Source organism: Balaenoptera musculus, chromosome 14 (genome assembly GCF_009873245.2).
Source record: "Balaenoptera musculus isolate JJ_BM4_2016_0621 chromosome 14, mBalMus1.pri.v3, whole genome shotgun sequence".
Taxonomy (NCBI): Eukaryota; Metazoa; Chordata; class Mammalia; order Artiodactyla; family Balaenopteridae; genus Balaenoptera; species Balaenoptera musculus.
In genome coordinates this window covers 89,738,164-89,753,639 of record NC_045798.1, presented here as the reverse complement: position 1 = coordinate 89,753,639, position 15,476 = coordinate 89,738,164, and the positions used below count along the sequence as shown (strand labels likewise).

Below are 15,476 nucleotides of genomic sequence, written 5' to 3'. Positions count from 1 at the left end.
CCCGGGCCTCGGGAACCCGCTGCCGCGGCCCACGCCCGCCTGGACCCGCTTACCTGGTGTAGGACGTCGGGGACCGCGGCCGGGCCCACGGGTACAGGTGCTGAGGCACCGACAGGTACTGGTCGCAGAAGGCGCCCTTGCGGATGTGCTGGAAGGACGGGAACTCCTCGGGTGGGAAATCAGACGTGGGCGGCGTGGCCCCCAGGTCCTCCCCCGCCGGCTCCACCTTGAGCGCCACTGAGGGCGAGTGGTCCAGGGCGGTCTTGCGGGCCTTGACGGGGACGCCGTCGCCCAGGTCCAGGCTGCCGTCGGTGCTCAGGGCGTTGATGGCGGCCACGATGGCCGAGCTGGTGTACTGCGTGGTGTTGCCCAGCCAGGTGTCGTCGGTGACGCTGACCCGTGGCGATCCTTGCGGGGACGGCGTGGGCGAGGGGTGGGGGGAGCAGGACAGCTGCCGGCCGTTGAGGCCGTACTTCCGCTTGTTGCAGGGGGACGAGGGCCTGGACGTGCGGGCCCCCAGCCAGCTCTCCTCGGTGACACTGGCGCGCGGCGAGGTGGAGGGCGAGTGCCTCGGGGACCCGAGCAGGCCGCAGGCCCCCAGGCCACGGGGGAAGCCCTCCTCGGGGTCTGTGGTCTTGGGGGACACGCAGGGGGACTGCCACGGGGACGTCTGCGGGGACGCGTACGGGTACGAGAAGCTGGACTCGTAGGACGAGGCCTCGGAGTTGCAGCTGCGGGACGACAGGCTGCTGGCCGGGCTCAGGCACGAGGGGTCGCGGTAGGCCTCCAGGTTGGGCAGGTTCAGGGTGGCCGTGGACGGCGACCGCTTGGAGCTGGGAAGGACGTCTTCCACGTCCACGTCATGGAAGAACTGGCCGTTGCCGTGGTGCAGCCCCAGGTAGGAGGTGATCTCGATGCGGGGGCTCTCCAGGGCCGGGGCCCCGTTGGGCCTGACTCCGCCGGAGGAGAGGAAGTAGCTCGAGGGCCCGCCGTCCAGGGCAGCCCCGTAGCCTGCGGCGGAGATGCCCGGGGCCGAGGTCTGCAGGTCGTGGCACGGGGCCGGCAGCGAGGGGTGGGCGGAGGAGAGGGGCAGGCCAGAGCCCATGCCGGAGGTGACGTAACTGTAGTGCTCTGGAAGGGAGGGGGAGACGGGTGAGGCGCTGGCCAGGAACCGCAACCCACGAGCTCAGGGACCCCGCGAGCCGGGACCGGCCTCACCCCTCCACCCCGCGGGCCTGGCCTCCGAGATGGGCTCCGCTCCCTCGGAGCAGCAGTCCGAGCCCCGGCCTGGCCAGCAGGGTCCCTGCGCCCCTCCCGGGCCCCTCCTCTCTCCACTCCAGCCACCGCCCTCTCACTTGGACACGCGCCCACCGGGGCTTCCCTCTGCGCAAACATCCTTCCCGCAGAGCCGCACCGCTGGTCCCCTTACATCTTTCTGCTTTTTCTCAAAAACTGCGCCCCCACCTGCCCTACCCGAGTCGCAGCCCCCAGCCCAGCAGGCGTGTCACCCTCCCCCACTTTCTTTCTTCTCCTAACGTTCACCACCTCACCCATCACATCCTGCACCAGCAGAACCCACGCCTCTGAGGGCAGCGTCGGGCCCGCCCAGGTCTACCCTGGTTCACTCCTGCCTCCAGGGCCCAGGCCTGTGCCTGGTCCAAAACGGTGCTCGTTCTGTCCAACCAACAGACGGGCGGGCGGGTTTCAGACACGGGGGCCTGGACGTTTAAAGACGCTGTGATAGACTGATCGCCAGCGACAGAGAAAACACCCCAAGGGTTGGACGAACACATAGGTTCCGGGATCTCTCATGTAACTTCGGATGGTGGCTCATGGACTAAGAATCCTTCTTTTACAGGAAAAACGAAGCAGAGGATATTGAAGTTCAGCCATATATTAAATCATTATATATTGATTACAGCCTCAGTAAAATATGTTTTAAAAAAATCACTACTAGTGTAATTAGTCATTTTTAGCAGCAAAGCCACACGTCTGGATTTCCAATTTGAACAGACCCTTTATAACATGTGGGTACCTCATTATCGTGTGCCTAGAGCTGAGGCTCCCAAGGTCTCTGAATAATGGAGCTGCTCGTGGAAACCCTACACCACCTCCCGGGCCAAGCGCACCAGCCTGGAGACGCTTCATCCAATGACAGTGCCGCCCTTCTGCTGGGCTTCAGAAACCCACCTGGGCAGACCCCAGAGAATCAAGGGCCTCAAAGTACAGGTTCACATCCCATCGGATTTATTAACAGAAATGGGTCCAGCTCCCCAAATAGGGGGAAATCTACTTCCATTATGGCTTATTTCAGAAGGAGCATACAACCTCCCTCTGGTAACCCAGATCCTTATACCCTTGCTATCGAGAAGCTCTGGCTTTTACACTCTGAATCCCCTGCCCCATAAAACACTGTTCTCTGCTGCTCCCCAGAAGAGCGGCCCAGAGAGAGCACACCGGCCCTGCCCACCCCGCCCCCCGCCCCCGGGGGGTCAAGGGCAGGCTGTCTTTTGGGGAGAAAGCATCAGTGTCCAGATGCTCAGAATCGGTGCCGGCTTGTAAACGGCCCCAGGGAGAGACTGAGCCGTGAGGAGGAGAGAAGCGAAACTGCAGCGGAGGGAACCAGAAGCTCCGAGTGGGAGGCGGCGCCTGGGCGGAGGGGGGATAGGCGGGTCCGCGGATACGCCCCCCCGCAAGCCTCGTCACCCCCTCATCCCGAGAGGGAAGGACAGGCAGCGCGACCAGGGGCCGGACCCATCAGGGGCGGCAGTGGTGTCAACACGGAATCAGTCTTCTCTCAGTTACCGTGGGAGCCTAAACGCTGCTCTGTGTTTCTTCCCAGACGCATCTGGCCGATGCGCCGGGCAGAACCAAGGTCCCCTTCCGGCCACGGCGCGGTGGTACATTACACGGACATTATAGCCACATCCACAGACCTCCCGCTAAGAGGGTCTCCCTTCACCGCTGGCCCAACACTTTCCAAACCATTCTAACCAGAACTGCCAGTTTAAGAAACAAAAAGCTGTTCCCAGTACCTGTGTGGCTTCAGGTAAGAAGTCAGATGTCAACCAAAAGCAGGCTGGACGGGGCGGTGTGTCCAGCAGCACCTGCTGTTGTGTGATTACGACGAGAACCGCGTGATCGGTAAGGAGGACATTAATAAATCGTGTTACACACGTCCAGGGCGGGGATTTTAGTAATGACGCTTCAGCAAGTAGCTGTATTATGTTTGACGTGTTCCCAGGTCAAGTGTGAGTTACAGAGACCCTGGCTCCCCGCCCCGCCCTCCCCCCGACCATCCAGGCGCCACATGAGCTAAAGCGTCGGAACCGGCATTTCTCAGGCGGCTTCTCATAACTGTTGGTGCCGGCTCTCCAGCCCCGCCCCCCCTGGCTCCCCCCCAGGCCCGCAGCCTGACACATGGGCCCCGCCTCTGCCTGCGCCCTGACACCAGAGGGTACTCGCCGGCCTGAACCAGCCTGGACGCGTGCCCTCCCCGGCCCACGGAGGAGGCCCGTCCCAGCTCCTGCGGACGAAGAGCCCGGGGCGGCAGTCTCCGGGGGCCCCGACTTCTGGCAGGCACCCCTCCACCCGCACCCCGGGGCAGCAGCTATGATGCGGCAGGAGCTCCACGCCTCCTTGACGTTCTGTCCGCAAGGGGGCAACGTCCAGATGGCAGGGACACTGCGCCAGCCCCCCCAGCTGAAAGAGGGCCCCAGACCCGGGCGCTCCTGGGAGGAGTGAAGGTGCCCCAGACCTGCACCCTCGCTTCTGTGACCGCCCTGCGCTTTGAGCCCTTTCCTCCACGTGAAGTGCACAGAGCATCCAGCATCCGACGAAGAACGGACTTCATTTTAAAGACAAGTCATCGACCCCAGGAGGGAAGCCCAGGCAGGACACTGATGGGAAACATACAAACTGTGCACAAAGCCCAGGCCCGGGGAGTCCGTAGGCGCCCTCAACGGGCCTGCCAGGCCTCTCCCCCGGCACCCAGAGGCCTTGGGGGGCCTTGAAGGGGGTTTAGTGGACACCCACACTTCCTGCCCAGCTAAAGAATACTATGCAAACCTGTCATTTAAGAGATACAGCTGATCCCACCGCTGAACTACTACTTGTTGGCAGGAAGGTAATTCCAAGAATTAAAACAAATCCTAGCAATCAGCTTGGGGCCTCCCCACCACCTGCCCACAGGACACAGCCACATTCGTGGTCCCGAGCCCGAGTCGTGGAGGGTATCTGAGAGCGTGCCCACCCCTGCCCCCGGCCCCCAGAGGGAGATGGAGAGCAGGGGGCCCGCTGACTCCTAGGGCATTCCAAGGGGGGCCTTTATTTAACCAAAGTCTGTCAATAATCGTGATGCAACGAGGAAGAGAAAAACATAAGCCTTTATAAGCCTTTATTAAAACACAAAAAAGACCCCCTAAGCATGAGTTTTCCTTAATTAAATAAACTACAAAGGAAAAGCCTTAAGTGCCTGAACTTGATTCTGAGCTCAGCCAGAGTCCGGTGATGGAAGTTCTCCCTTTTCGGACAAAACGCGTACAGGTAGGTCCCAGCCTGCCCAGGGCCTGCCTTCCTGTCGGCGGGGGGCATCTCTCCCCTCCCCTCATCCCTCCCAGCTTCCACTCAATTTCCTACCTAAACCGTATTCAAATCTGAATTCTTTAACTATTCAAAGGGATTACATTTACCTGGGATGAAAACATTTCCAGTAACTGTCCTGACAGCCCTGAGACGCTCAGGCTGATGCGTGTCACATCGGCGGCCCCTGGAGAGCTCCGCACCCAATACCCCCAGTTTCTGCTGCTGCCTCCAGAGCCTGGCTGCCTGCCCAGGAGATTCATCAACTTATGGTGCAGGAGAGTCTAAGCAAATATTGGGGAGAGCTTATTCAAAATGGCTTAATGTAGTGGACATTCGTGAAAGCGTGGCTCATCTCTGAAGCCATGCCTCCTCCAGGCCCCCGGCGGGGGCGGGCGCAGAGATGGACGCCAGCGTGGGGAGTAGGGGTGCCTGGAGCCCGCGGACCGCGCATCAGCTCCCAGTGGGTCCAGCGCCCACCGCGAGCTCCATCCTCAGCTCGTTCAACAAGCCAGAGCTGGCAGAAGTATTTCCTCTCATTCTGAAAACTCATTTATTTCAGAACCACACAATCGTATCATCTCTGCACAACCACCAAGGAAGTCGATCCGTGTCCTTCCACCATGGCCGGCTGCATCTCAGCAGGCTCCCGACCGCTCAGACCCCTGCCCAGCGACACGGGGACCCTCTGCCCGTCCTGGGCAGCAACGGGGACGCGGAGCACACTGCTGGCTGTGCTCTCACCCCGCACACGGCGGCCGCCTCACCAGAGACAGTGGGAGCCACCTCGCCCCTGCCCGCGTCCCCCGTCATCTGTCACACCGCGCCCCCGCCTGTCACACCGCGCCCCCGTCTGTCACACCGCGTCCCCCGTCGTCTGTCACAGACCCTGAGAGGGAGCCCGCCACGGCGATTTTTGTTTTTCATTGTACGGAACATCCCCTTCAGCATTTGCTGGGGTTGAACCGTAGGACACGAAGCTAGAAATAGAACTGGAAGCAGCCTGGCAGCCAGGCCTCCTCTCCCCAGCCGTGCGCGCTGCCCCCGCGGCAAGATTATACTACGCAGGTAGTGGAAACAAAACAAAACAAAACAAAACAAAACAAAAATGACGCTCCACGCCAGGACCTTCCTGTCGGGAGCTGTTTACTGGGCAGGGCAGGAGGGCACCACCAAGGGTGGCCAGGCCCGTGGGTGACAGACAGACGCAGCTCTGAGGGCACCGGTCACCCCACTGCCTGCCAGGGAGATGACTTCCAAAGGCAACAAGCAGCCGTCCTCACGGGGGCCCCCTGCGCCCCGACGGGGACGGGCTCCGACGCCCCAGCCTCACTGCCTTAGGTCTTCACCTTCCAGGCCCCGCGTTTAAGGAATTAGAAACACCCCGTGGCCGTGAGTCGCTGTGGCCTTCCTCTGACAAACATCACAGAGAATGAAAACGTCCTCTGGGACGAAGCCCCCCGCTGGTGGAAACATCTCTGGAACTCTGGGGCTGCTGAGCTGAAGGTGCGAGGGCAGTCACCTTGCTAAGAGGCCAAGGGGCCGCCTGCGCTCCGGGTGCTGGGCCCGGGCCCTCCCCGCCTGCGCCCGGGCCCCGCGCCCTCCTGTGCAGACACGCGGGCCTCTGGGGCCCCCTCGCCATCACCATCACCACCGCTGGGGAGGGAACTGAGAATAAAAACGCCCCCAAATCTTCACGTCATCAGAAGATGCCCCCTTTCACACGTGAGCCCTGAAACGCCATCCTGCACAGTGAAGGCGGCGGCGACGGACCTGCCCTCGAGGCCCCGGGAGGCCGAGGCCCGGCCCATTTCCTCCCGAGTTGCCAGGGCGACAGTCCCCAGCCGGGCGGCCAAAATAACTTAGAAAACAGGAGCCCCGGGCGGGCGGGAAGCAGGGCCACGCCCGCCGCCCGGCTGACAGCAGAGCAGCTATTTCCTGAGACCCAGAGAGAAGCCGGAGGCCCTCTGCCTGCTCCCCAGAGAGGGAAGCCCACCGCCCAGCCTCCTCCCTAGAGGGGCCGGGAGTGGCCCCGGGAGGGCAAACAACGCCCAGCCCAGCCCAGGGCAGATTATTTTTAAAATTCTCTTTTCTTTCTCCCAACAAATGACGGCTGTCTATCCGCACCTGCCGAGTGCTCTGGAAATAAAGAACCCCGGGACCCATGGCCCCTCGAACACCTGGGTGCCGTGTCCCAGCGCAAGAGGTGGCGGGAGGGACAGGGTGACAGGTGAGCAGATGCCGCTCTCAACTCAGAGAAAACCGTGACAGGGACGAGGGACCCCAAGGTCAGGGCTGGCCGTGTCCTTTTGAGAAAGTGCCCACTTTTGGTTCAGTATCATCTCTAAGGCTCTGCGTCAGCTCGCTTCACAATTGATCTCAGAATTAGTCATTCATTCATTTATTTCTATGCAGGTTCATTCCAGAAATAATGTGAAGTCACTCCTGTCACCCATTAAGAGCTGAAGAATTTAATAAAACAATGTAATCATGAACTTAATAATTAATAGTTACAATGTAATGTTAGTAACTAATAAGAACAAGAAGAAAGTACTTTGTTCATAATTGCCAAAACTTAGAAGCAACCAAGATGTCCTCTGGTAAGTTGAATGGATAAATAAACTGGGGTCCATCCAGACAAGGGAATATTATTTAGCACTAGAGCCATCAAGTCATGAAAAGACATGGAGGAGACGTAAACGCATGTTGCTAAGTGAAAGAAGCCCATCTGAAAAGGCTGAACACGGTGTGTCCAGCTACAGGATATTCTGGAAAAGACAAAACTGTGGACCCGGTGAGCAGATCAGTGGTGCCAGGGGCTGGGGGAGGGAGGGAGGAACGGGGGGAGCACAGAGGATGTTTAGGGCAGTGAAAACACTCTGTATGACCCCATGATGGTGGGTACGTGTCATTACACATCTGTCCAAACCCATAGAATGTACAACACCCAGAGTGAACCCTATGTAAACTACAGACTTTAGGTGATGATGTGTCAGTGTAGGTTCATCGACTGTAACAAAGGTACCATCTGGTGGGGATGCTGATAGTGGGGGAGACCGTCCCTGTGTGGGGAGGGGGAAATCTCTATACCTTCTACCCAATTCTGCCGTGAAGCTAACACTGTTCTCAAAAAGTCTTAATAAAAAAGAAAAAAGTATGTGTGTTTCTCACGTAAATAGATAAGAAGGAATGTTTTCTATCAACTTCTTCCTAACACCATGACAAGGGGAAGGAGCCCTTTCCATCTCTGCCCAGAGCTCTCTCCAGCTGCCCTTCCCCCAAAGCGTGGTGAATGCTGGGCCCCAGCTGCCAGCACCCCAGAGGCCTTCCTGCAGGAGGCTTTAATGGGACTGTGGTCCCTGGAGGTTGGGGTGGGGGCTGTATCTTGGCAGTGAGGCTGAAAACGCACCTTGAGAGTGTTACTCAGCTTGCTGTCGGGGGAGCAGACGTGCAATGAGACAGAGGGAGGCCGTGAGGCCGTCCCCAACCCTGAGAGCTTCCCAAGCACCAACGGGGCAGCAGAGCCCCTGAGGACACAGGACTTGCGTGGCAGTCCCTGTCCTGGACTGGCTTTCACACCCTGAAGAGGTCAGGAGTGCGGTCCACACGTCACCAAGCCTCTCATCAAAGATATTTGCTAAATAGACTGAAAAGGGGGTTGGATACCAAGGAAGAAAGTCTTCCGGTGGAAACAACCCAGGAAGCCCAGCCAGGACCTGCGCACAGACAGCCGAACCCCAGCAAGTGCAGAAGGCCTTCAGGGCCTGTTTCTCCACTTCCGGCCCCAGATCTGTTCAGACAACTGCCTCGCTCTCCCACCCTCGCCTGCCTTGGCTCCCCCTGACCCAAAGGCCTGGAGGCGGCACAGCCGAAGAAGAGGAAAAGAGAAGACGTTTAGGGAGGACAGATCCAAGCAGCCTTGGCCTGGTTGGAACATTTATTTAAAAAAAAAAAACGAGCAGGACGTTGCCCTTTTAAAAGAGGGGCAGTGAATGATACGGAAAATATTAGACAGTCATTGCAGAGATGGGCGCCCGCCGGTGCCAAGTGCGCTGGGCTCAGCTTCACCACTTCACCGCCACGTGGGCAGGGACAGAGAGAACATCTTGAAGACAGACACAGAAAGTGGGCCGACAGGGGGCAGAAAGACAGGTCGGGGAGAGCCAGGCTGCAAGGAGGGGGCTCTTGGTTCCCTCCACGCAAGGCGGCCCCAGGCACAGGCTGGGTCTTCCAGTAAAAGGGGGCGTGATCACTCAGGGGCTTACTCTTATCCAAGAGCACACACCCTGGGGGGCTGGAGGGTTCCTTTACCTTCTGTTTAAGTAGAACCTTTATTTTTGACCGAGAAAAGAAAACGAAAGAAAGGAAAGGCCCGGGGAACTTGGTGGTCCGAGGTACCGGAGGCTAGTTCCATTGGAACTTTTCCGGGGGGGGGTGCGGGGGGAGGAGGGAGGCTTCAGCGCTGAGGGCACAGGGAGCGGGCGGGCAGACTTGGGGGACTCGTGGCCCCCGCTCCGCCGGGACGTCCAAGTCCAGGGCCTGGCACACTGTCCCCTGGCGGGAGCGGCGCCCCGCCCTAAAGAGGAGGCCCCTCCAGCGGGAATGCGCCCAGGGCTCAGCTGGAGTGCGGCCCCGAGCCTAGCACACTTGGCCGGGGGATCTACCGACTCCAAAGGGGCCTCCCTCGCTACCCCCGCTCGCCCCTCAACTTGACCCGCTGGGGAGGCTATGGGCACTGCCCCCGCCCCTGGCGCCGCGGGGGGTCGGGGACGGGAGACTGGGGGGCGCCCCGGGGCAGAGGGGCGGGAGCCGCGGCGCGCCTCCGGGCCCGCCCCTCCCGCCGCGGATCCGGCCCGCCCGGGCCCGCGCCCCCGCCCTGCGCCCCGGGCCCGCGCGGACCCACCTGCGGTGGCCGCGGCGGCGCCCTCGTCGCTCTGGTTAAACTCGAAGAGGAAATCAAAGTCGAACTCCTGGTCCTCCTCCAGCCCCGTCATGTTGGGTCGGGGGTCAGAGATCAGAGGGTCAGGGTCGGGGTCCGAGGTCAGGGGTCCGGGGTCGGGGTCGGGGTCGGGGTCCGAGGTCAGGGGCGGGATCGGATTCGGGGTTCGGGGTCTGGTCGGGGGTCGGGGACCTGGGTGGGGTCCCGGGTCGGGGTCCGGGGTCGGGATCTGGGCTGGAGTCGGGCGGGGTCCGGTGTCAGGAGTCAAGGCCTGGGTCGGGGTCCTGGACTGGAGTCAGGCTGGGGTCCTGGGTCGGGGTCGGGATGCCAGGTTGGGGTCGGGGTCGGGGTTAGGGGCCTGGAGGGGGTCCGGTCGGCGTCCGGGGTCGGGGCCCCGGCCGCGGGCACCTGTGGTCGAGGCGCCCGGGGCTCGGCTGCGCCCTGCGCTCGGCCGCGCGTCCTCGGGTAACGTGACTCCCGCTCGCGCCCCTCCCCCCGGCCCTCCCCCGCCGCGCCCCTCCCCCCGCTGTTTCCGGGTTTACATAAACAAGCAGCTTGCCGGCCGCCGGCTTCCGAGTTTTAAATAAACTCTCCCCGCGAGCTGGAGCGCACGCCTTTCACTGGTGTCCCGGCTCCCGGCGCCCACACCCACGCCCGGGGCCCCCAGGAGGCTCTCGGGGTCCGGCCCCCCGCGCGAGCGAGACCCCCAAGTGCCCCCCGGGTCCGCACTCCGGGGGATACGCGTGCGCCGGGGACTGGGGGGAGGGGACACGGAGTCCAGCCACCTCCGTCCGCCCCGCCGCCCGAGCGCCCCTGCGGCCGGAGCCGGGTGGGCAGGGGCTGGGGGCGGGCGAGGACGGGAGCCGGCGGTGGACCCCCGCCCGCCTGCAGCCTCACTCCGGGGAGGCGGGCACAGCGAGCGGTGCCGGCTGGCTGCACCCGGAGACAGAGGGGCGCGAAGATCAATACCTGCGTCCCGAATTGCTGCTGACGCCGCACCAACCTACTGAACGTGCCTAGAGGAGCCTCCCAGCTGCCGGGCCCCTCGTAGGACGAGGATCAGCCCGTCTCGGTTGCTGCCGAGTCTACAACGCGCACGTCCAGCCGAAGCCCCGCAGCCTGGGCCCGGAGCAGAATTCCCTGGACCGCAGGGCTCGCTTTCAAAGGAGCAGCTTCTTCCCCAACCCGCTGCGGAAGAGCAACGAACACAGGGAACACCGTTTTCCAGCCCCCCGAGCCCGAAAGAGGAAGGTGGGAGGTTGCTCGGGGCTGGGAGCGCGCTCTCCTTCGCACCTTGAGGCCGGGCTGCTGCTCACGCCTGCCGCCTTCCACTCGCAGGCTGATGCCCAACGGGCAGCCCTTCCTCTTTGGGACCCCGTGCACTTTAGCCCCTCAGAGTCCTGAAACACGCGTGCAAGCCTGTGCGCGCACAAGTAGCCTGCCAGCCACCCGTGAGTGACTCCAAAGCTTTCCCAGGTTGAGGGAGAGCTCGCGGGGCGGGGGGGTGTGAAACCCAAGGCCTGGACACAGAGCAGCTCGTCCGCACAACAGTATAAAAAGCTAGGCCCGCCTGAGCACCAACTCTCCCCAGGACTTTCTCCCAGGTGTTTGTTCTAACTTCCCCGAGAATCTTGGCACCCTGTGACACCAGCATCTGGAAGAGCAAGAGAATGGTGGCCAAGACGGCGGTGTGAGAGCATCAGCCACGTGGGGGGGAGTCGAGTGGGAAAGGAGGGGGGTGCACAAGTGTCCGTTTCTGCAACTCCGCTGCCAATCAAACGAGTCCTGCTCTCTGCCCTGCAGGCCCTCTGGCCCCGTGGGGATTGCTTCTTCCGGAAGCAGATAACCTGGGAATCACGTGACCCCTCCCCCAAACCTTTTCCCTCTCATGACCCTTTCCAAATCGCTGGTTTTCTCCAGTGATAAACTATAGTTCACTTTGGCCTGATTTAGTTTCTAATAATAGTTCTATCTTTGAGATGTATGTTGGAGGGCTGTTTTGTTTTAGTTTGCTTTTTTTGCTGACCTTCAGGCAAATGGAAGTACTGTTTTCCGTTCAGAAGCCACAACATTTCATTTTCTCTCTTTTTGGGGATTTTTTTAAGTTCAGCCACCTTCTCACCCCCACCAAAAATTTACACACAAACAACAGCCTCTACCGTCTGTTTAGACTAAAACTTCTCGCTCAACTGTTCTGTCCAGGAGAAAGTGGGTTTACCCTTCTGGGTGCAGCCGAGCCCCCCAGGGTCAGGACTTGGGTCTGCTTTATCCTAAGGCCGAGCTGATCCCCACCTAGTTTCAGATACCCAGCCAAGGTAACCGGAGAGGGTGGCCGTTTTTTACCTGCTCCTCTTACCAGCACCCCCTGTTGTGCCTTTCGTCTTGTAAATGGTTTGCAGCTATTTGCCAATTCAGCAGACACTCCCGTCTTGATGGAAATGTTTAGCTGGCGCTTCCTGTCAGAGGCTGCCGGTGTGCACCGGGCCCAGAACTCCAGCCCTGGGTGTGATAGAGCAGCAGGGCCTTTTCTAATCTGGATTAGGAAACAACGCCACGAAGTTAAGTGGCAGGAGAACAGCGCAGGCTTTGTTCTGTTCTGGAGAGCCCCGGGCATTCTGTGTGGAACAACCTCTGAATGGGTGGGTGGGTGTACCTACAAGGCCTGCATTTCTCTGCATTCCCCACGCAGAAGAACAAGCACAGGGCCTTCCCAAACAGCAGTGCCTAATGAGCTTTTACCAGATGCTCATTAAACTGGAGGAAAGCGCTGGGGAATCCCTGAGATTCTCAGATGGGCAACTAAAGCCCAGTCGGGCCTGCGGGAGAAGGCCAGATCCATTCCGCCGCCCTCGGCAAGGCAGGCGTGGACCTGCAGGCACGGCTCTGCCTCTCATACCCTGTGCCTGGCTATATGAAGGATTAGATCATACTTTCTGTTTAGCCTAATTCTGTAGTCCTTATAAATACACCAATATTTGTTTAGTCAAAGGGCATCATCACGTCTGGCGTGCTGCCTCTTAGCAGGGACACCTTCAAATGTATTTTCTTAAGCTGGAAACATGACAAATCACCACCACCCCCATAGATGCCTTTTCCTCTTGTAAGAGAAAAAAGATTCTTTATTGCAGACAGACCACCGACTGTTGAAGTAAAGAAACCTAAACTTTGAAAGACCCACATTTTTTAAAAGCAGTGATAAGAAACTTTGAAGTAAGTGTCAAGGATGTAAAATCAAAATCTCGACAACTTTTAAAACTTTTCTAACAGTAAGAGCTTGTCCTGTAAACGTTACCTGCTGTTTACATTTAAACATTTTCTAAATTGGGATGAAATGGTGAGAAACAAGATACATCTTCCTCCCTTGATAAAAATACTTAGAAATAACATAAGACACCAAGACACTGACCCCATACTGATGTTCTTATATTGAATGTATGGTCTTGAGCTCACGTTTGCTAAAGATAAGGAAGTTCTCCCGAGCTGGCAGTCTTTGAAAACTGCAGTTGTAATGCAAGAGGGGCCGTCATATTTATTAGAATCGTGCAGGAGACAGTAGCATTTACTTCCTAGCGCTCCCCATAAGGGTGTCTGCCCTACAGAATATGAGTACTCATCATGCATTGGCAGGCTAGGCAGTTTTCTTAAAATAATTTAGACAAAGTATTTCAGGGTTGATACGGCATTGGGAAAGGTGTCTCCCAGTTTCCATCGTGGTCCCGAACTAGGGTGCTAGTCACCCCTTTCAGAGGCTATCTTCAGACACCTTCAGGAACGCCGTAGGAACTCCGGGCTGCTTTGGTCAGGGGTGGGAGGGGTGCTGAGAGGGTGCGGGTGAGGGGACTGTGGACCTAAGACCGCACGCGGGAGGGTCGCAAGCGCACCGTCAGTAGTGGCGGCCTCGCCATCACCAGCCTTCAGGGCAGGGCAGACACTTATGCCATCTTCGTGACTATGAACAAGTACCTTGAGAAACTCTTTTCAAACTGTCCCGGAACATCTACGGTTGGAACTCTCAAGTCTCTAAGATTGCAAACTGTCTTGAATCAGGGGCTGTGCCCGACCGCTCCTTTGGTGGCTTTTAGTCCTGCGAGTCGAGCCACCGGCGGGGCAGCGCCACACGGAGCGGTTCGCGGGGCCCAGCGCCTGGAAGGAATCTGCCACCGATTCAGCTCGTGGAGGGGCGCAGAACACCGCCCCCCCCCCCCGCAACCTCACTGTACGGCTGGTCTTCCTGGGGCCTTGCCCCACGGGGGAAGAAACCGGCCATCCCTCTTTCCCAGAGAAACCTCGCTGCTTTCCAAAGTGTCCTTCCTTCGTGGTTCTGACGGCCCTAACCTCGCCCCGTCCCCCAGCCGCCTGCATTTGAACTGAGTTTCTACAGCCGGAGCAGCCGCGAGGCTGCACCAGCGAAGGCCAAGTGCGCGCACTCAGCGCTAGAGAAGAGGAGACACCTATTGGCAAGAAGGCGCGCTCGAAATCAGGGCTGCTCTGGGGAAACACCAGGGGGACACCGCTTCCCAATCTGTGCAGCGCGCCCGCCGCGCGCCCGGCCGCCCGCGCCCCTCCCTGCGCGCGGACCCTGGACCGGCCTGCTCGCCCCTCCGCGGGCCGGGACCCCGCCGGGCGCGGGTCGGACGGGCGCGGGCCGCACGGGCGCCAGGCTCAGGGCGCGGGGCCGGGGGCCCCCGGGGGCCGCGGCGGGGGGCTGCGGCCGCTCCGGCTTACCTTCCTCTGCCGACTTCATGGTGCCGCCGGCGGGCGCAGAGGGCCCCAAAGTTTCTCCGCTCCCGCAGACTGCAGCCGGAGGGCCGAGTGGAAACTTGGAAGGGACTGGAAAACTGGTACTTGGCATCCACGCGGCGGCGGCGGCGGCGGGAGGAGCAGGAGGGGGAGCGGGGGGCGCGGGCGTCTTGCGCCGCCGCGCGGGGCCGGGTCTCCCGAGGAAGGACGCCTCTCCCCCGGCGGACGCGCGCCGGCCCGGGCTCAGCGCCGCGCGCCCCGGAGAAACGTCGTGAGGGGCGTGTGCGCGCGTGGCGGGGCCGGGCTGCGGCGGCCCCGGGACCCCGGCAGGGTGACGGGCGGCGGGGGCTCGGAGGTGTGTGCCCGCGCCCGCTCCCTGCGCCCGGCCGCCCTCCCCGGCGCGGTGACTGACTGTGCCGGCGAGTTCGGAGCCTCTGAGTCTCGCTCTGACGCAGGGCCGCGCTCTGCCTCCTGCCTTTTTAAAGCTGGAAAACACCTCCCCCGCCTCCCCGCCGGCCCGGCCGCTCCCGCGCCCCCTCCCTGCCGTGACATCACGCCCCCGCCCGCCCCAGCCGGCGCTGGGCCCGGGGGACCAGCGGCCGAGCGCCCGCCCCTCCCCGCGCCAGGCCGCCGCTCGCCCGGCCCGCGGGGCGCAAGGGGGGCGGGCAGGGGCGCACTCGGCGCACGGCCCGGCCCGGACGCCTGGGTCCACGCGGGTGTCCTGAGAGAGCCACACTCCGCTTTAATGAGGGGGCGGGGAGGGGGGCCGGAGACGAGGGGGGTGCCAAGAGGGCCCTGCATGCTGAAGTCATTATGTAAAATCGCAGGCTTTCCCTGCTGTGGAAATTTGGAAAAGCGCTTCCACTGGCAGGCCCGAGAAAGGAAATTCCCATCCCGCTAAATTACTAACAGATTGCACGGCAGTCCCGGGACGTGGAGTTATTGTCATTTTTCTTCTGTAAATATCTGAGCGACCCAGATTGCCTGTTGCACGGCTGGCGGGGGGGAGGGGGCGTCTGGGAGAACCGCGAGCCCCTCCCCGGGCTCCCAGCCGCCGGCCCCCGGCCCGCCCCAGAAGGCCAGGAGCGGTTTACGGGCGCGACTTCGGGGTTTCTAACCGACGGGGGCTGGTCTGAGAACCGAGAGCTGGCGCTCGGGGAAACCTCTCCAACCGGCCCGTTTCACTTTACACTTTCCTCTTTCAGACCCTGTTGCT

General features: G+C 60.8%; 1 protein-coding gene across 8 annotated transcripts in view; it reads right to left on the bottom strand.

The window, feature by feature from the left end:
• NFATC1 (nuclear factor of activated T cells 1) overlaps nt 1–14,503 on the bottom strand; it is a 100,839-nt gene extending 86,336 nt beyond the window's left edge. For 7 of the 8 annotated variants that reach the window (XR_005016161.1, XM_036822907.1, XM_036822914.1 and 4 more), the window contains exons 1-2: nt 14,246–14,503; nt 54–1,131 (exon numbers count right to left, since the gene is read on the bottom strand). Coding sequence is in view for 7 of the 8 variants with exons in the window: in XM_036822907.1 (XP_036678802.1) it covers nt 54–1,131; nt 14,246–14,372 (1,205 nt within the window). In the remaining variant the exon portion in view is untranslated. Of the gene's footprint in view, nt 1–53; nt 1,132–9,484; nt 9,958–14,245 lie in introns of those variants that run through there. The other variant, XM_036822909.1, reaches the window with a different exon arrangement.
• Between the last annotated feature and the right edge of the window lie 973 nt (nt 14,504–15,476).